The 18,987-nt window shown below is 61.9% G+C and overlaps 6 protein-coding genes across 6 annotated transcripts; 4 read left to right on the top strand and 2 right to left on the bottom strand.

The window, feature by feature from the left end:
• Window positions 1-752: 752 nt before the first annotated feature.
• GGTG_02434 (hypothetical protein) lies at window positions 753-9,183 on the top strand (the record flags this gene model as incomplete). The annotated part of the gene is made up of 8 exons (XM_009220206.1): window positions 753-1,405; window positions 1,488-1,784; window positions 1,851-1,946; window positions 2,011-2,204; window positions 2,281-2,866; window positions 2,954-8,141; window positions 8,249-8,425; window positions 8,497-9,183. 8 exons carry the CDS (start codon window positions 753-755, stop codon window positions 9,181-9,183), a joined length of 7,878 nt encoding a protein of 2,625 aa, XP_009218470.1.
• A 498-nt stretch (window positions 9,184-9,681) lies between these two features.
• GGTG_02433 (hypothetical protein) lies at window positions 9,682-12,201 on the top strand. The gene is made up of 4 exons (XM_009220205.1): window positions 9,682-10,112; window positions 10,201-10,520; window positions 10,618-10,754; window positions 10,875-12,201. Exons 1-4 carry the CDS (start codon window positions 9,752-9,754, stop codon window positions 11,722-11,724), a joined length of 1,668 nt encoding a protein of 555 aa, XP_009218469.1. The 5' UTR covers window positions 9,682-9,751; the 3' UTR covers window positions 11,725-12,201.
• Window positions 12,202-12,576: 375 nt separating this feature from the next.
• Window positions 12,577-13,755, top strand: GGTG_02432 (hypothetical protein). Its single transcript, XM_009220204.1, has 2 exons — window positions 12,577-13,175; window positions 13,267-13,755. The coding sequence occupies exons 1-2, from the start codon at window positions 12,674-12,676 to the stop codon at window positions 13,584-13,586; spliced, it is 822 nt and encodes a 273-aa protein (XP_009218468.1). The 5' UTR covers window positions 12,577-12,673; the 3' UTR covers window positions 13,587-13,755.
• GGTG_02431 (hypothetical protein) lies at window positions 13,541-15,409 on the bottom strand. The gene is made up of 3 exons (XM_009220203.1): window positions 14,141-15,409; window positions 14,002-14,079; window positions 13,541-13,935 (listed from the first exon to the last, which is right to left on the bottom strand). The coding sequence occupies exons 1-3, from the start codon at window positions 14,845-14,847 to the stop codon at window positions 13,719-13,721; spliced, it is 1,002 nt and encodes a 333-aa protein (XP_009218467.1). The 5' UTR covers window positions 14,848-15,409; the 3' UTR covers window positions 13,541-13,718.
• Window positions 15,410-15,543: 134 nt separating this feature from the next.
• Window positions 15,544-17,475, top strand: GGTG_02430 (ent-kaurene oxidase). Its single transcript, XM_009220202.1, has 2 exons — window positions 15,544-16,707; window positions 16,785-17,475. The coding sequence occupies exons 1-2, from the start codon at window positions 15,645-15,647 to the stop codon at window positions 17,222-17,224; spliced, it is 1,503 nt and encodes a 500-aa protein (XP_009218466.1). The 5' UTR covers window positions 15,544-15,644; the 3' UTR covers window positions 17,225-17,475.
• GGTG_02429 (hypothetical protein) lies at window positions 17,081-18,423 on the bottom strand. Its single transcript, XM_009220201.1, has one exon. The coding sequence runs from the start codon at window positions 18,292-18,294 to the stop codon at window positions 17,350-17,352; it is 945 nt and encodes a 314-aa protein (XP_009218465.1). The 5' UTR covers window positions 18,295-18,423; the 3' UTR covers window positions 17,081-17,349.
• Between the last annotated feature and the right edge of the window lie 564 nt (window positions 18,424-18,987).

Here is an 18,987-nt window from a genome sequence, read left to right as displayed (position 1 = left end):
CGTCGTGTGTGTGTGTGTGTGTGTGTGTGTGTGTGTGTGTGTGTGTGTGTGTGTGTGTATCACAGAGCGCCTTATGGCCGGACTGCCCGTGCAGTAAATTCCGGACTCGCCTCCGCCTCGATATTGCAACCCCCCCTCTTCGCGGAGATGCATGCACTCGGTTGGGGCTGAACATTGATGTGTTGCATTGTAATATGCAACCACCACAGCGGCCTTGCAGATAGCGTCTGGGCACTTCTATTCGTCGCGGGGATGTGAATGCAACACCCGACATCTCGCTCCTTCAGGCAGAAAGAGAGTGGTGCACGTTGCTTAGCGCTTTCCACAAACAGCCCATGATACACATCATGGCTCTGGTGCAGATCTGGGGGCTGGGATGTGCTCCCCAAAGGTCTACACAGCCGTACTGAGGAAAGGCAGAAGAGAAGAGGCACCAAGGCACTAAGAGCAATATTGGTTAGAGGGTAATCCAGAACCGTGGGGTTCGTGTGGGTGGCTGTCGCTGGGTGACAGTCGGGTATATAAGAGCAGCTCTCCAGGAAAGAAGGCTCAAGGGGAGACTGTGAGCGCTAGCAGATCCTTGTAAACACGACGGGATCATATATTCAATATAGCGACTTAGTACCGTACTTTTCCAAACCTACGTACATCGCGGTAACTGGGCCGCCATATATTGTCTAGCCCTTGGGTCGCACCACCCCTGGGTTCCACCACAGATCCGAGATCCCAAGAAAACGCACGCTGTTGTCATCATGCCTAGCGACGCGCCCATCGCCGTGGTCGGCATGGCCTACCGCGCGCCGGGGATCGGCCGCAAGGGCATCTGGGACTACCTGAGCGAGGCGCGCTCGGCCTGGTCCGAGGTGCCGGCGGGCCGGTTCGACCAGTGGGCGTACCGCAAGCCCGGGGCCGATAAGTCGGGCGTGTACCACGCCGAGGGCGCCCACTTCCTGCCCGGCGACGTCTACGCCTTCGACGCGGGCTTCTTCAACATGCGCGCCGAGGAGGCGCGCAACTCGGACCCGCAGCACCGCCTCCTGCTCGAGTGCGCCTTTGAGGCCGCCGAGGATGCCGGGTACGGGCTCGCCGACCTGGCCGGCCGCCGCGTCGGCGTCTTCGTCGGCAGCGGCCTGCACGAGTACTCGGAGCGCATGGGCGACGACGTCTTCGCGACCAAGACCTTCACCGCCACCGGCCTGGCCCCTTGCATGCTCGCCAACCGCATCTCGTACTTTTTCGACATCAGCGGCCCCAGCATCGTGCTAGACGCCGCCTGCGCCAGCAGCGTCTACGCCGCCCACCAGGCCTGCTCCGCCATCCGCAACGGCGACTGCGACGCCGCCTTTGTGGGTGCTTCCGCCCTGAGTCTCGGCCCAGGCACGTGGCTCGCGCTCGAGAAGACTGGGTTAGTTCACTTCTCCTCCCCCCCCCAATCCGAGCTTTGACTGACAAAACAAAATGGCCTTGTAAACCCCGGGACCAAACAGAGCGCTTTCGACACAGGGACGCAGCTTCTCGTATGATGCCAAGGCAGCTGGCTTTGGCCGTGGCGAGGGCGGGGCATGCCTGCTCATCAAGCGTCTGGACGCCGCCCTCGAGGCAGGCGACCCCATCCATGCCGTGATCCGCAGCTCGGCCTGCAACCACGGCGGGCGGTCCGAGGGAATCACCATGCCGAACGGCGTGGCTCACCGCAAGCTGCTCTGGGAGACCCACCAGGCCGCCGGCCTGGACCCTTCCGACACGCCCGTGGTCGAGGGCCACGGGACTGGCACTGCTGCCGGGTAGGCTGTTCTCCCGTTCTTGCCGTCTGTCATGTCAAGATAGCTGCTGACTGGTCCGGCTTCTAGTGACCCCATCGAAGCTGGGGCCTTTACGGCGGTGCTTGCCAGGGACCGAACGGCCGAAAATCCTATTTACGTCGGCTCTGTCAAGTCGAACTTTGGGTAAGTCCATGTCGCTGGGTGTTGGCCGAGCTGGAGGCTTATCCTAACTCGCCTTCACTGTCAGGCACCTGGAGGGAGCCAGCGGCATGCTGGGAATGATAAAGGCCATCCTCATGGTAAAACATGGGGTCGTGCTTCCAACGGCCGGGTTCGAGTCCATCAACCCGAGGATCCAGGACAAGGAGAAGATCAGGGTGCCCGATGTGCCCATCCCTTGGCCCGAGAACGAGCCAAGACGCATCATTGTCACAAACTTTGGTGGGTACTCTGGGGGCAATGTATCAAGATTAGATGGTGAAACTTGAGACTAACAAGAGTGGGTGGATGCTCGCAGGCTTCGGCGGGAGCAATTCTGCCATCATCTTCGACCAAGCGCCTGAACGGCCCATCGCTTCGCACGATGGGCTGAATGGTGTAAAAGAAGCCAACGGAGTGAACGGCACCAAGAATGCTGCGAATGGTCACACCAACGGCCACGCCAACGGCGATACCAACGGCCATACTAATGGCCATACTAATGGCCATACTAACGATCACGGCAATGGCCACACTAATGGCCACTCCAACGGTCTCACTGATGGTCAAACCAATGGCCACGCCAACGGCCACGCCAACGGCCACGGTGCGGTCGGGAAAACCAGCCAGCCGCGCCTGTTCGTCTTCTCGGCCAAGTCGGAAGCAAGCCTGACCGCCTACCTGCCCTCGTTCGGCGAGTACCTGGACGAGGCCGAGGTGCCCGACGACGACGTCTTCCTCCGGGACCTCGGCTACACGCTCGGGCAGCGCCGCACGCAGCACGCCTTTCGCACCTTTGCCGTCGCCGACTCGGTCGAGGGCCTCCAGGAGAAGCTCTCGAGCGTCAAGCCCGCGCGGGTCAGAGACCGGGCCATCGCGTTTGTCTTTACCGGCCAGGGAGCACAGTAAGTCAACTCCGTCTTCTCTCTCTTTTCTACCTATATGTGTATAAAATGTTAGTTCTGACGGAGCGTCTTCCACCAAAAAAACAGATACGAGCAGATGGCTGCCGGCCTCAGGCGCTACAAGGTCTTCTCGGCCGCCCTGGACCGGGCCGAGTCGCACCTCCGGACCATGGGCGCGCCGTGGAGCCTGGGCGAGGAGCTGGCGCGCGCCGCGGGCGGCGGGTCGCGCGTGCACGAAGCCGAGATCAGCCAGCCGGCCTGCACGGCGGTGCAGCTGGCGCTGGTGGCGCTGCTGCGTTCGTGGGGCGTCGAGCCCGCGGCCGCGGCCGGCCACTCGAGCGGCGAGATCGCGGCCGCCTTCGCGGCGGGGCTCGTCTCGTTCCGCACCGCAGTGGGGGTCGCCTACTTCCGCGGCCTCGCCGCCGCCCGCCTGTCGCGCGAGCGCGGGGACAGGAAGGGCGCCATGTTGGCCCTCGGCGTCGGGCCCGACGAGGCCGCCGCGCTGCTCAGGGAGCACGCCGCCGCCGCCGGATACGCCACCGTGGCCGCCATCAACAGCCCCAAGAGCGTGACCGTGTCGGGCGACGTGCCCGCAATCGAGAGGCTGCACGAGGCCGCAGACGCTGCTGGGATCTTTGCGCGCAGGCTCAAGATCCAGATGGCCTACCATTCCAAGCACATGGAGGACGTTGCCGACTACTACCTCGACGCCATCAAGGGGTACTGTGACGAGGCCCAAGAGGCGTCAGCGACGGAAGAGGGCGACGACCGCCCCTTGTTCGTGTCCTCGGTCACGGGCAAGGTCGAGCACGCCGTGGGCGCCTCCTACTGGGTGCAGAACCTGGTCCGTCCCGTCATGTTCGCCAGCGCGATCCAGACGCTCATGACCACGCCAGGCCGGACGAAGACGAAGACGGGCCAGGCGGCTGCTCCCCCCAGCTTGGTGGTGGAGATTGGCCCGCACGCGGCCCTGAAGAGTCCCATCAAGCAAACGGTCGAGTTGCTGGAGCAGCAGCGCCGGCGCGACGGCGGGGCCAAGGCGCAGCCGTCGGCCCCCTTCACCTACCTCCCGTCGCTGGTCCGCGGCACCGAAGCCGGGCTTGCGCTGATGGAGCTAGCCGGCAACCTCTTCGTGCTGGGGACACCCTTGCGGATTGGCGACGTCAACCAGACGGGCCCGCACAACTCCAACGTCGTCACCGGCGTGCCCGCCTACGCGTGGAACAAGTCGGCCACCTATGAGATGTGCCCGCGGGCGACGCGCGAGAAGATATTCCCGGGCCGACCCTACAACAACCTGCTCGGCCGGATCCTCCCATCCAGCGGGGGCCGGCAGCGGCAGTATCGCCAAGTCTTCACGCTTGACGAGTTCCCCTGGGTCAGGGACCACGCCGTGGCCGGAATCGTCGTCTTCCCCATGACGGGCTATATCGCGTGCGCCATCGAGGCCGCGCGAGGGTGCCTGGGGCCCCAGCCGGCGGCTGCGTTCCTGATCCGCGACGTCAACGTCGGGGCCCGCCTCGAGATCAACGAGGACGAGACGGTGGACATGACGACGAGCATCTGGCCCTCGGCCACGGGGCCGGGGGTGGCCTCGTCCTCGGCCTGGGACTTTGACGTGTCGACATGGTCCGCGTCGGGAGGCTGGGTCGTGCACGCTCAGGGTACCATCGTGCCCGAAACCACAGAGATGACTGCCGACACGCCAACCTTCAGGGCGTCGCTGCCCATCGTCGAAGCCGGTGCGTCGGGCCTGGTAGAGCACGACATGCAAGAGGCCTACGAGAAGTCGGCCGCGCGCGCGACGCGGTTCGGCCCGACCTTTAGGAACACGGAGCGCTTCTTCGAGGGTCGGGGCTACACGCTGCTTGAGCACAAGCTGCGCGACGTGCACGCGGACAGTTGGGATGGGGCGGACCCCCGCGGGTCGCCCGTGACTGTCGATCCGCCCACCCTCGACGGCTTCCTGCAGGGCGGCGGGCCGCTCCAGGTGACCGCGGACGGACGGAAGCCGGCGCAGATGCCCAACTACATCAGCCGCTTCCGCATCTCCAACAACATCCCGTCCACCCCAGGCCAGCGCATCGACGTAGTCACGCGTCTGCTGGCGTACGATGTCAAGGGCGGCCGCATGTCGATCGGCATCGCGGCATTTGCACGCGGGGCCGACGGAAGCATTACCCCCGTGGCCGAGTGGGAGTCCATCGCCTTCCGGTCCATCGGATCCGCCGAGGAGGACCTTGACCCAGCCGCGAGCCTCCCCAGCAGCTGGGCCTTTGAGCTGCTGCCCCGGCCCGACTGTCTGTCGACCGGGGAGCTGACGAAGCGAATGATGGGCGTTGGCGAGCTCGACGGAGACGCTGAGACGGCGCAGTGGATCAAGTTTGAGCAGATTGCCTGGCACTATATCCACAAGGGCCTGGACGCGACCATGGATCAAGACCCTGCCGAGATGCCACACCATCTCGCCCAGCTCGTCAAATGGGGGAGGCGGTACCGCGACAGTGCTCCAGCTAGCCACCAAGCTGCCGCCTTGTCCTCGGAAGACGTAGCGGTGTTGTGTGGGAAAGCCGCGTCCGCCGACGCCCGCGGCGAGATGCTCGTCCGCGTGGGTGAAAACATCGTGCCGATCTTAAGAGGCGAGATCGAGCCGCTGGAGCTAATGCTAGCGGACGGGCTGCTATCGCGTCACTACGAGGCCGACAAGATCAACGGGCATCTGAGCCGCGTGCTTGGCCGCGTGCTCGCCAGCTTCAGCGACATCGAGCCCAACATGCGCATCCTCGAGATCGGCGCGGGGACTGGAGGCACGACGCTGCCCGTCCTCGAGGCCCTCTCGCCCGCCGTCGGGGAGCCCGGCGAGCCCGCATTCGTTAGCTACACCTACACCGACATCTCGTCGGGTTTCTTCGAGAATGCTAGCGCCAAGCTCGCACGGTGGTCCCAGCGTATCACGTACAAGAAGCTCGACGTCACGCAGGATCCGGTCGCCCAGGGCTTCGAGCTCGGAGAGTACGACGTCGTCATCGCGGCCAACGTGCTGCACGCGACCGAGGACATGGCGGTGACCATGGCCAATGTGCGCAAGCTGCTCAAACCGCGCGGGCACGTCCTCCTGCTCGAGGCCAACCGCCACGCGGCGGCCATGCTGCCTTTTGTCATGCTGCCAGGCTGGTGGTACGCCAAAGACGCCTACCGCGACCGTGACGAAGGCCCGCTCATGCCCCTCGACGTATGGGACCGCCTGCTACGGGATTCTGGCTTCACGGGGGTCGACGCCCATATAGGAGATGGGCTGACCGAGGCGGGAGAGGCGCCGGCCATGAGCATCATTTGCTCGAGCCGGACCGGCAAGTGGACCGACGACCGAGGCGTGGTCGTGGTCGGCCCATTCATGGACGACGAGGAGGTCGAATTTGCCCAGCTCGTCGCCGACGCCGTGGTGGACCGCTTCGGGTGTCCGGCCGAGATAAGGCCGTTCGCCGAGCTGGACCCGGCCGACGAGCCGTGCTACATCGTCATCGACTCACCGCGGCACAGCCTCATGGCGGGCGTCGACGCGGAGCGCTTTGAGGGCCTCCAGACAGTCATGCTGCGCAACGCCGGCATCCTCTGGGTCGTGCCTGAGGACGGGCCCGTCGAAGCATCCTCGGCCAAGGGCCTGATGCGCACTATCCGCCTTGAGAATGAGCCCCGCAACTTCCTCACCCTTGAGCGGGTTCCCATCACGGCCGATCAGGGGCTGCCCGCCATCCTGCGTATGACGCAGACCCTGCGCGACCCCGAGGCCACGAGGCTGCACGATCAGGACTTCACTTGGCACCAGGGCGCGATTCACGTCTCCCGCATGCGGCTGGACCGCGACGCGAGCGAGCTGCTCGCCGTCGAGCAAGGCGCCTCGTACCGCAAGGAGCAGCGTCTCTGGGCTGGGACCGAGACACGCGCTCTCGAAATGACCATGGACGCGGCGGGGAGCCCGGACTCCATCTACTTCCGGCGGACCGACGTGCTTCAACGGCCCCTGGGTCCCGAAGAGGTCATCGTTCGCGTCGAGGCCGCCGGCGTCAGCCACCGCGACCTGAGCCTCATCACGGGCGCCATCCCTTGGGAAGCGCCGGGCTTTGACGGCGCGGGCGTCGTGGAGCGGTGTGGCTCCGACGTGGCGTCCTTGCAAGAGGGCGACCGGGTTATGTTCCTCGCGGCTGACGCCGAGGGCGCCAGCGCCTTTGCGACGCACAGGCAGGTGCCAGCTTGGCTTGCCGCCAGGGTGCCGGCGCGCGTTGAACCCACGGACGCGGCAAGCATACCCCTGGCCTATTCGCTCGCGGTGCTGGCCCTTTTCCGCACCGCCCACATCCGTGCCGGCGAGTCCGTCCTCATTCACTCGGCGGCCGGCGCTCTGGGGCAGGCCTGCTTGGCCCTGGCCCGCCATGTAGGAGCTGAGGTGTTTGCCACAGCCGGCACCGAGGCCAAGCGGAAGTTCCTGCACGAGAGCTGCGACCTCGCAAGAAATCGCATCTTCTCCAGCCGCACTGCCGAGTTCCGCGACCGCGTGCTGGCGGCAACTGGCAACCGCGGCGTCGACGTCATCGTCAACTCTCTCGGCGGCGAGCTTATGGCGGAGACGTGGGCCGTGGCCGCGCCGCTGGGCCGCTTCGTTGACGTGGGAAAGAAGGATGCGTTCCAAAATAGCTACCTGCCCATGGGACCATTCAACCGAGGTGTGACGTATACCGCCGTCGATGTCCGGGAGCTTGGCCGCCATCGACCTGAGGAAATGAAGGCGGTGTTTGCCGAGGTGGCTGCGCTGATGCGGAAACGCGTGGCGCTGCCCATCCAGCCCGTCACGGTGCTTCCCATATCTCAGCTCGCCGCCGCCCTCCGCAGAATCAGGTCGGGCGAGGCCCAAGGCAAGCTGGTTGTGACGCTCGAGGCCGACGACCGCGTCGTTGCCGAGAGCGACCTACAGGCCTCGGATGCGCAGCTGAGAGCGGACGCGACGTACCTCGTCACGGGCGGCACACGCGGCATCGGCCTCAATCTGGCTCGCTGGATGCTCGAGAACGGCGCGCGCAACATTGTTGTACTGGGCAGGAGTGGCGCGTCCGGGCCAGAAGTGCAGCAGCTTATGAAAGAGTACGAGGAACGTCCGGATGTGGCGATACGCGCCCCGCCTTGCGACGTGGGCTCGCGGGAGTCACTCGAGGGTGCTCTCGAGTCCATCAAAGACCTGCCGGCTGTGCGTGGCGTCATCCACAGCGCTCTTCTTCTAAAGGTAAGCTGCTCGCTTTTCCCCACTACTCCTTCGTCTCGAGTGTCAAGTAGTTTCTCGGGGCATTCGCCATACCGTCAGACCAGAAGCTGATACTCCTCTCCCCCCAGGACTCGCTCTTTGAGAATGCCACTTTCGAGAACTGGCAAATCGTCAATAACCCAAGGGTCGATGCTGCTTGGTACCTAGACGAGCTTCTCCCCAAGGATATGGACTTCTTCATCGGCCTCAGCTCGTTCCTCGGGGACACGGGAAACGCTGGACAGGCCATTTACGCCGGCACAGCGGTAAGTAACTCCCGTCTTGGTAGCCTCCAGATACCTGTCGAGGGGAGCTAATCGGTTGAAACGCGCACCAGGTCTTCTACCACGAGTTTGCCAAGTACCGCAGCGCCAGGGGCCAGCACACGGTCAGCATTGCGCTTCCCGTGGTGCTAGATGTCGGCTACGTGGCCGACAACAACCTGACCGACAGCCTCCGCAACACCATCGGCGCCACCCTTACCATCCAGGACATCCGCGCCCTCATCAAGGGCGCCATCGCGGGCCCGGCCTCCAGGGGAATGGCCTTCTACCCGAGCCACAAGGCGGTCGCGTTCAGCATGTACCTCGACGGTGCGCGGGTGCGCGACGGGGGGCCCTGGAAGTACTTCCACCCCACCCTAGCGACCGAGTGGCTCAAGGACGAGCGGCGGAGACGCGCAAAGGGTGGTGCCGCCGGGGCTGGAGGCGTGGGCGGTGGTGCTGAGGCGTACTTGTCGGGCTCGTGGGCCACGGCCGAGGACCCGCTGACCGGGCTGACCGAGGCGCTCGTCTCCAAGGTGTCGGCGATGACCATGATGGATCGGAGCGAGGTCAGCCCGGACACGCCACTGGCGGCCTTCAGCCTCGACTCCCTCGTGTCGGTCGAGCTGCGCAATTGGATCCGCAGAGAGACGGCTGTCGATCTGCCTCTGAGCGGCATCATGCAGGCCGAGAGCTTGCGGGCAATGGCGACGGAGATCCTGGCGCAAAGAGCAAAAGGGGAGGGGAATAAGGCCACGTAGAGACGTTCATTTTTGCCAGGGTGTGGCGGTCGTCGCGTTGCGAAACGCGGCTTTTTAGTGAGCAATACGCGCTTGAACATCCGGTTCTAGCGAGTTGAACCCACATAATTCAGTGGGTACCGACGCTGCGCAGCACTCTAATACGGCCGATAGGCCACTAATTCATTACACGAGTTCCACTGCTCCATGTGACTGCCCGCCTGCCCGAGCAGCCCAATCCAGTGCGACTGGCACGACTGATGCACATCACGTAAAGGATTGATGCGTTTGCACGGCCCTTCTATAACGCATATACTTCACGGCTCCAACAAGCCCCTTGAAGCAGTCTTTGGGCATCCCGCACCCCCACACAACCACCAGCCGTTAGTCGCGCTCAGCGAGCTGACTGGAGGCCTTGGTAACGTGATAACGTGATAACGTAATAACGTAATAACCCCAAAAAATGCAGACCGAAGCAGTGATATCAATGTCACGTGTAGCTTTGCTTCCAGTCATCTGAGCCCTGACATTGACATCAGATCCATAGGCGCCAAACGCCCGCTCCAGGAGACATCCCTCACCACAATACATGGATAAAGCAGCGCCGAAGCGCCATTGCTGGGAGTGTCTGCGACTGAACCTCGTCTGCGACGCTACCAAACCGGAATGCAGTCGTTGTGTCCTGGCAGCCACCTCCTGTCCCGGCTACGGCGACACGAAACCAACGCGTCTGAGGTGGCTGGCCCCGGGCAGAGTCAAGTCACGTCGTACCAAAACCATTACCACAGGACATGATGACAACAAATCCCTTGCGGCCACTGCTCCCTCGCAGCCCCCGCCGCTCCATGATGAGGAGGCGTCGGCGTCGGCGTCTCTGGTCCCGATGGCCATCGACGAGAACCCCGAACTGACCGACACAGCCCTACTGCTTTTCCAAGCTATGGAATACTGCAAGTTATATCAACTGCATCTCGGTTCCTCGCCTGTCGACATGGCCATTCTTGCCGGCAGACTAACACGGCGGAACCCGACGGGCAGACAACTCGTGCATCTACATGGACATGTGGCCCATCCATCAGCTCGGCCAGCACCCCAACTTATACCCAGTCTCGGTGGCCCACGTGCGCCAAGGCCTCGAGCGCCCCGCCTATCTCCAGTTTGGCATGATGTGCATGGCCCTGGTCCACCGCATCAACCGGCTTGGTGGTCCTGCATGTCCTCAGTCCAAGGCTCTCGCGCGACAGTTCTACCAGTTCCGTGGCATAGCCATCCACGGTCTGAGCCAGGGCATTGGCACAGATAGCAGCTTGGCGGACAACTGCCTAATCGCCGGCATCTTGACCGTCTTGCTAAACGACGTTAGCAGCCGCACACCCACACTACCCCGGAGCCTAGTCCCTTGTTTTCCGACTTACTTGACGTGATGGGAACTGACCTACCGAGACCCGCCCGCAGTGTAACTTCGGCACCGGTCTCCACGCGAGCTGGCGATACCACCTGCAGGGTCTCTACAGACTGATCACGCTCCGTGGTGGGTTCGTCGCGTTGGCAGAGTCACCGGGAATGGCTCCTTTGCTCACGAGCTTTTGGTCGTATGTCGTAGTTCCCTCAAATGATTCGTGGACATGGGGAACAAGGAGGCGAGAAAAATAATGGGAAGCAAAAGGGCAAGGTTCCCAACGCCACAGGCTGACCATGTAACCAACCACCAGCGTGGCAGTTTACGGAAACACAACCTGTCCGGCAGACGACCTCGTTGGGACCAGCACATGCCTCGACTGCGTAGAGTTCATCCTGAAACGCTGCGCGGAAAATACGACGCCCTTCCTGCTCTGCCCACCAGGGCTCTTTGTCGAGATCATCAAGATTAACCACCTTCGTTGGCGCGCGGCTACGGCCACACAAGAGCGGCGAGCTGAACACAAACCCTCCGGCGCGATCATGAACGTCCACGACCATGGGCTCACGGGCGAGGCGATGGAAATCATGGTCCGCGTAGCCGCCTTCTCCCCGGACCTCTGGGCCGACCATAAGCGCCACCAGTCCTCCAGGAGCAGCTGGGCCCTGGCCGGTAGGTTATATCAAGCCGTCGTCACGATATACTGCATCAGCTCCCTGCGGAGCGCGTCGGTCCTTCCCCACCACTCGCATGTCCTCGACGCGTGCCAGGCCGCCTGCCTTCGACTCGCCCACGCGGTCTTGTCAGCCGAGCAGGGCGGGCTGCTGGCGAGTCCGAGCACACGGCGCTTCATGCTGTGGCCGCTGGTCGTCATGGGCGTCGAGGCCGCCGCGGCGCGGGATGACGAGAGGGATGGCGAGGATGGAAGTGGCAGCTACGGCGCGACGTTGAGGGTGTTTGTGAGCGAACAGCTCGTCAAGCTGTCCGCGGACCTGAGCACCAACGTCCCTCTGACGGCCAAGGGCGTGCTAGACGTGTTCTGGGCCAAGCTTCCACCGTCGCTCTCCCCTGAGTACGGCAGGGCTCGATGGGACGACTGCTTCGACAGACCCTACGCCTTGACAACGCAGATTGCGGTAGACACGGATCGGCTAGGGGGGTAGACAGGAAGACAACCCCCGTTGATGCCGGAGATGCCATGTAACTCGTATGGTACCGAAATCCGAGTCTCCAGCCATATGCTGGACTTCAAGTCCGAGCCAAGCCCCCGAACTTCCGTCTTGTTGCATCGCTAGTCCCGGCAAATCCCGAGGCAGCCAATGAGTTGCTAGCACTGTTGGCAGCGTTAGCGCTAGATCTGAGTTTCTTTGGTGGCTTTATTCTACCTTGCAACGATGACCTGTTACCCGCCAGGCTGCCTACATTCAGGCAAGTTGCGAAAGTTAGCACTATTGCTGAGTTGTTTGTCAAATGCTTCATTTGTATGGTTTTCTAAACCTGTGGGGGTGAATTAATGCTGGGAACAGTGACACGGGCGTCGCGCCAGGCGACTTTCGTGGAACTCCTTGCAATTGCCGACCATGGTTGAATAGATACTTGTGCGCGGCGGTGTGTTGCCCATCGCACTTTCTCTCTCCTGTGTATTTGCGGTGACATCAGGTTTATGCTTCTTTGTGCGGCCAAAACGACAGACAGCCAGTCAAGACGGCAGACATACTGATAGAAACGGCTTTGGCGAAGCAGGCAAGTCGCCGCCTCCGCCAAGATCTGCAGGCTGCTCCCGCGATTACTGCATTTGGCACAACCGAATCCGTTTTGTGGGCATTGTGGTCCTGAGCTGAACGTCGCCAATATTATTGAAACGCACGCCAAGTGGCCTACCCGACATGCCATTGGCGTGCCGCGCTCGTGTCTGGCGCTATTCCCCATTCCTCGAGCGACAAGCGGCTATCACGCCACCTGGCGGCTCGCTTCCAGTCATTGGAGGAGGGGATGGGAGGCAGACCGGGGGGATAAAACCGTTGAGCTGCCAGAACTGAAAAGGACGTTTCTACTTCGTCGCTCTGACCTGCCAAGTTCTAAACATCTTCTCCGCACTCGCCTACCCCAAAGATGTCGGCAAGGAGCGCGCTCTCCTGCCTCGTGCTCGCCAGCATCGGCGCGGCGCCCGCCGCCGCCCGCGGGAACGGGACCGACTTCGACGACGTGGAGCTCCAGCTCGTGTACGAAAAGTACGCGCTACCCTACGGCGTGCTAGGCGCCATCTCGCACGTCGTGCTACTCTACATCCTAGGCTGCCACATGAACGGCGTCCGCCCCCTAATGCCCTGGCGGCCACTCGAGTACCACCTCACCAACGTGGTCCTGACCTTTATCACCTCCATAATCACCATCGCCCTGGCGGCCATCAGCATTTCCAAGGTGCACGAGTCGCCCGCGCTCACCGCGCTCCTCGTCCTCCAGATCATTTTTGGCATCGTGCTTGATGCCGTCTCCGTGCATCGGTACGCCGCCCACAAACATGACCCGGGGCTGTTGCCGGGGACGGCCTTCTGGCTTGTCATACTGTGCTGCGTTGCATTCGCCGCCTCGCAGGTTGTTGGGCAGATGGAGAGTGAGTCTGAGAATCATACTCTGGGCCGTCGTTGCCCCGTCTATTTGCGGAAAACGAGAAAACTGACAACCTTTCTTTGCCGGATTTGCAGGGACACGGCGGCTGTGGGGGCGATGGACCGACCCATTAATGTACGTCCTCGGCTTCTTGGCCATTGGCGGCGGCCTGCTCGCCGTCTTGTCCGTCTTTTGCCTGTGCCGTGGCAGGTCTGGCGAGGGCAAGCGCAGGGAATCGCGCGGGATGCACTTTTTTGTGATCACGGCCTTGATCTCCAGCCTCGGCTGGTTCGTCATCGGGGACTACGGTGTTGCCCTCCTGACTGGGCAAACCCTGGGTCTCCCAGGCGACAAGACGCGAACATTATACTGGGTCTACTATGTCTTCCAATATGTCCCCCTAGGGACATTCTAATTCTGTTTTTCTCGAGCAATGAGGTGTTCCAAGGACGACTAGAGACTGTATTGTGAGCTAGGGCCATAATGTACGACCTGCTTTTGCCGGCTAATTCATGCGTAAGAGATGAACAAATAAGAGAATCGACAGCTACGCGCTTTTGGCCACCAGCACGTCACGGTATCGCATCTTGTTTTCCTTGAGCTTTGTGGACGCCTCCTGGATGCCGGCCTCGCTCAGCTCAAACTGTTCGACCCAGGGGGCCACGCCCTGAGACGCGGCGAACTGTAGCATCTCGCCGTGCTTTTGGCGCGAGGCCACTAGGCTCGATCTGACGTTGTAGCCATCGAAGAACATTTGGAAGGCACTGGGGGATTGGTTCTCTCGTTAGCTTTCCGGATGTACGAGAGGTTGGTCAGAAGTGGCTACACACGGCAGGTCTATGGCACCATGGGGCGCGGCGAGCGGAACGACGTTGCCGCCTCGGGAGAGAACGGTCTTGGTCATGAACCTGTGGTGGTGGGAACGGTAAGTTTTTTGCGCAACAGAGTGGACAGACATCAGGAACCCACTTCTTCCAGTCAGGGTACTTGCTGCCGGCAACGACCAGCACGTCGACAGGGGCCGTCAGCTTCTCGAGCTCGTCCAGGAGGTAGAATTCGGAGGCGCCAAACTTCTTGGCCTCCTCCTCCTTGTTCCTGCTAGTGCCGAATACGACGACCTCGGTGCCCATCTTGCGTGCGAACTGGATGGCGAGATGCCCCAGGCCGCCGATGCCGACGATACCGGCGCGGTCGCCGGGCCTGACGACCTGCACGAGCGCGTTGTACGTGGTGGCGCCGGCGCACTGCAGCGGCGCGGCGTGCTCGCTGGCGAGCGCGTCGGGGATACGGTGCAGGTACGTCTCGCGGCCGACGACGTAGTACTCGCCAAAGGTGCCGTTGTCGTAGTCACCCTCGCCGAAGATGGAGCGCTCGTAGCACCAGATGTCCTGGCCCGTCAGGCAGTAGCGGCACGTGCCGCAGGAGCCCCGGTGGTAGCCCCCGCCGGCGCGGTCGCCGACTTTGAACTGCGTGACCTCAGGGCCGACGGCCTCGACGACGCCGACGCCCTCGTGGCCGAGCGCGATGCCGTACTCGACGTAGGCCAGGTCCGTGGCGCAGAAGCCCGTGTGCGTGATGCGAACGAGCACGTCCTCGGGGCCCAGGGCCGGCTTGGGCACGGGCGTGCCCTTGATGACGCCCTCGACGCCGTGGAAGACGGTATACTCGCCCGACATGGCTGTGTCGAGGCTTTTGTCCGGAGGTTCTCAGGGATTGATTTCCGTGATGATGGGCCGGTTTTTTGGGCTTGTGGCAGGTGTTGGAGCTGGGGATCGGTAAAACGGTGCTGGTGCGTGATGTCCTTCCATTTTGCAACTTTGGTGGCTAGCATCCTCGCCGTCCTTGTATAGCGGCCACGAGTGAGTGTCATTTACCCTTCGGACATCTCCTTCACAAAGTGCCCTATCTCAAATCAAACGGCTGCCAACCTTCGTTCGCGATGTCGCTGGGCTCCTACACGCCGTTGCGGGATCTGATACGGGCTGGCTACCGACTCAACCCCTCAGCGCTGCTGCGCCTTCGTGGGGCTTCTCGGCCATGCTAGCATAATCAAAATTCGGCTGCGCACGCAAGCGCACGAAAATTGCCTGGGAGTGTCGGCTGGGCCGACCAGTGATCTCCTGTTGGGGGCTTCTTGCTCAAGGTTCTTGCGCGAGAACCTCGCGGAGGGATCGCGCGCAATCTTTCTTCCTACTTGATAGTACGCCTGGGCGACGAGGTAATGGCGACGGATTGCTGCCACTACGCCAAACTGTCCATCAAGGCGATTCTGCATGATGCATGCTGTATGAGTCATTTCGTATCTTTTTCATGTCGTCAGCATTGACGTTTGGTATTTGCTTTTTAAACTAGGTACCTAGGTAGATAGGTAATGCATATATAAAGGGCGAGATAAAAGATTCGGACATGTGCCATTCATTGTCATTTTTTTTTTTTAACTTGATAATACGACAAACCCGCCCTCCTAGCGACAATGCTGGTAGGCTTCCTTTTCAGCGTCCACCTCTGGACGTCCCTTGCAGTCGCGGCGGGTGTATACCACTTCCTGGTCCGCCCAAAGCCGGCTGCAGGCTTCCCCATCTCCTCCGCGACCCCGGACGAGCTCAAGCAAGACGCGCGCCGGGTTATTACCGAAAGCCTTGGCAAATCCGGTGGCGCTCCCGTCATCGTGCGGCGCGCCCACGACGCCAAGCTCCTCCTGCCCGCCTCGCTCGCCGGCTGGGTCAAGTCGAACCGGGACCTGGACCACCCGCAGCACGTCAGGGAGGATTACTTTGCGGGCCTGCCCGGCTTCGAGGCCAACACGATCCTGCACGGCGACGAGACGGCCAAGCGCCTGATCGCCACCAAGCTGGGCCAGAACGACAGCATCATGGGGGCCATGAGCGCCAGCCTGGGCCGCGCGCTGGACCTGCTGTGGGGTTCCGCGCAAGACTGGCACGCCATTGACTGGAGCTCGGACACGACGGGCGTCGTCGCGCGCGCCGCCTCCTCCGTCTTTGTCGGGCCCGAGAAGTGCGACGACGCCGAGTGGCTGGGCCTGGTCCAGTCCTACGTAGACGGCTACTTCGCCTCCGTGGGCGCCCTGCACGGCTACCCCGTCTGGGCCCGGCGCATCGCCCACCGGTTCCTGCTCCCCGGCTCCAGGGCCTGTCGCGAGATCCTGCCCCGCGCCCGCGCCGTCATGGACGAGGTCGCGTCCAAGAGGCGGCGAGAGGCGGAAGAGGCCGCCCGCCAGGGGAAGGAAGCACCAGCCTACAACGATGCCATCGAGTGGCTTCAGCGGGCCGCGGGCGATGGGCCAGTGGACTTGGGCGGCTCGCAGCTGTCGCTGGCCATGGCGGCGTTTTTCACCACGAGCGAAATGATGCGGGCCGTCCTGCTCGACATTGCGCGCCACCCCGAGCTGGCCGAGCCCCTGAGGAGCGAGATGTCATCGCAAATCAAGGCGCACGGCATCTCGGTCGCCGCGACCAACAGCATGGCCCTCTTGGACAGCGTGCTGAAGGAGTCGCAAAGACTGGGCAGTGGTTTGGGTATGTGCAACGCACCTTGTCGGATTTGGCTTCTGGTTTTCACTGACCTTTTCTTTTCTCGCACTCCCTCCCGACAGTTGTGCTTGAGCGCGCAGCTTTGAGAGACACCCGCCTTCCCTCGGGCCAGCTTGTCCCCCGCGGTACTCATGTCATGGTCGACTCTACCGGCTTGTGGGACCCTGCAACCTTCCCGGACCCCGAACGATTCGACGGGTACCGGTTTTTGCGCCGTCGTGAGCAAGATCCCTCGTCCTCCGCAGGCGACCAGTTCGTGCAGTCCGGGCCCAACTATCACGTATTTGGCGGCGGCAGGTTCATTTGCCCGGGGCGATTCTTTGCGGCGAATGAGCTGAAGCTTGTGCTTGCCCACATTTTGCTAAAGTACGACGTTCGTTTGGCGGAGGGGTGTAGCAACACCCAGCCTTTGCGGCATGGGGTGTATGCCATGGTAAATCCAACAGTCAAGTTCGAAGTGAAACGGAGGAAGGACTGTGCGATGGCGGGCGTTTTCCTTTAACTGTAATAAGGCGATTCGCTGTAATCAAGTGGCCAGCACCTCAATTTACCTGCCCAATGTGCAATGTGCCGTGCTGGTAAAGGCAACGCACTGGAAGGGCGCTTTGTCTGTAATTTCCAACCCATTTAATCCAACCAGTCCGACACAGGAGGCGTGAGCAGCCCTTCTTCACCTACCCCCTCCTCCAGTAGAAACCGAGCCACCATGTCAGCTGCCGCAGCCGCGTCGTCATCGGAATCGATCTGCTCCAGCGCGGACTGCAGAATTCGCGGGTCCCACGACGCGCCAAAGACGCGCAGGGTCTCCCCGTTGATGAAGCGATCGAACTCAAAGTGTCCCTGGTACGTCAACACCCGCGCTGGAAGGTAGACTCCCTGCACCGCGCAGTGCTTGGTGCTGCCAACAAGAACCCAGCCAGGCGGTAGACGCTGCTGCGGGGGCTCTGGCAGCCTGACATGGTCGGCGTGCACAAATTGCAACCTCAAAGTGTCTTGCTTCAGCGCCCCGTTCTTGTCTCCCACAACATTTTGATTATTATCATCTTCCTCCGGCGTTGGGGGTCGCTGGGACAAGGCTGGGTGCGATTCTCTCCCAAGTGCGGCCCGGAACTCGGGCGTGAGATGTATGGTATGGACGCCTATCTCCCATCCTTTGGGATCCTTCTCCACGACGGCGCCGTGCTTGCCCAGCAGCGCCTGGCAGAGGATCTGGTGACCGAAGCAGCTGCCAAAAAGCCTGACCTGGGGGTGCTGGCTGTATACGCGGCTTAGAAACTTGTCCAGTGTCCGGATCCACTCGGCGTCCTCGTACGCCGACGCCGAGGATCCGGCGACGAGAAGGAGGTCGTAGTCCTCGGGCCGTGATGGGTACTCGCCCCGGACGACGTCAAACTGCTCGGATCGTACTTGGACGTGCGGCGCCACCCGAGCGGCGGCTTCGGCGAGCAGCTGGTGGAATACGGCGCCGTATGACTCGAACTTGGAGCGCACGTTTGGGACCGGCGTGTCGGGGTTAAGCATACCAATGCGTATGGTCCGAGGCGGTAGTGGGGTCATTTTCTTGGATGCCATTTTGTTTCGAGGTGTTGATCAAGAGGGTGAGTAGGTTATCGTGTATGTGGCCTTTTCAACACTCCTTCCTTACGGCTTTTTATTGCCATGTCGATTCCCCTCGTCGAGATCACCCGCCCCAGTAGCTGAACCCAGGCCCCATGATGTGGCGGGACGTGAGTGGGCTGGCTAACCTGCCAGCCCCCGAGGAGCGATCTTGGTATCTCCTATCGCGGCTTCTGCCCCCGTACCGCAGGTAGCTGTCGTAGGTAGCTCCTATGGAAAGCCTCGGCACCCATAACGCCCCACCCAGAACCCAGATCAAAGCATGACAAACAGATAGATAGATTAGGGGACAAGACGCCCCGATCGCGGAGGCCATCGGACTTTCGAGGTCCGCTTTTCGGGTTGATAACCGAGAGATCCCTCCCCGACAGCACCCCATGCACAACCCTATCCCCCGCATTTGTAGCCTACTCTATCGTCTTAGCAGTACCAACCCCTGGTTCAACATGGATTAGGTTTGCAGAAGGTAAACCCTGCTGATATAAAGGAGCGTAGGAAGCTACAGTAGGGTAAACGCCATTGCCACAGGGATATAAACTAGGTATCTAAGCCATATACCTAGCTACCCCGGACAGTTGGACAGCTGCAAAGACATGACTCTCGATTCGAGCTCCTCAATACGGCGGTTTCAATCCGTGATATCGTCCG

This window comes from Gaeumannomyces tritici (assembly GCF_000145635.1).
Source record: "Gaeumannomyces tritici R3-111a-1 unplaced genomic scaffold supercont2.1, whole genome shotgun sequence".
NCBI lineage: Eukaryota > Fungi > Ascomycota > Sordariomycetes > Magnaporthales > Magnaporthaceae > Gaeumannomyces > Gaeumannomyces tritici.
Note: the sequence above shows the minus strand (reverse complement) of the source record. Positions and strands in the feature narration are given on the sequence as shown.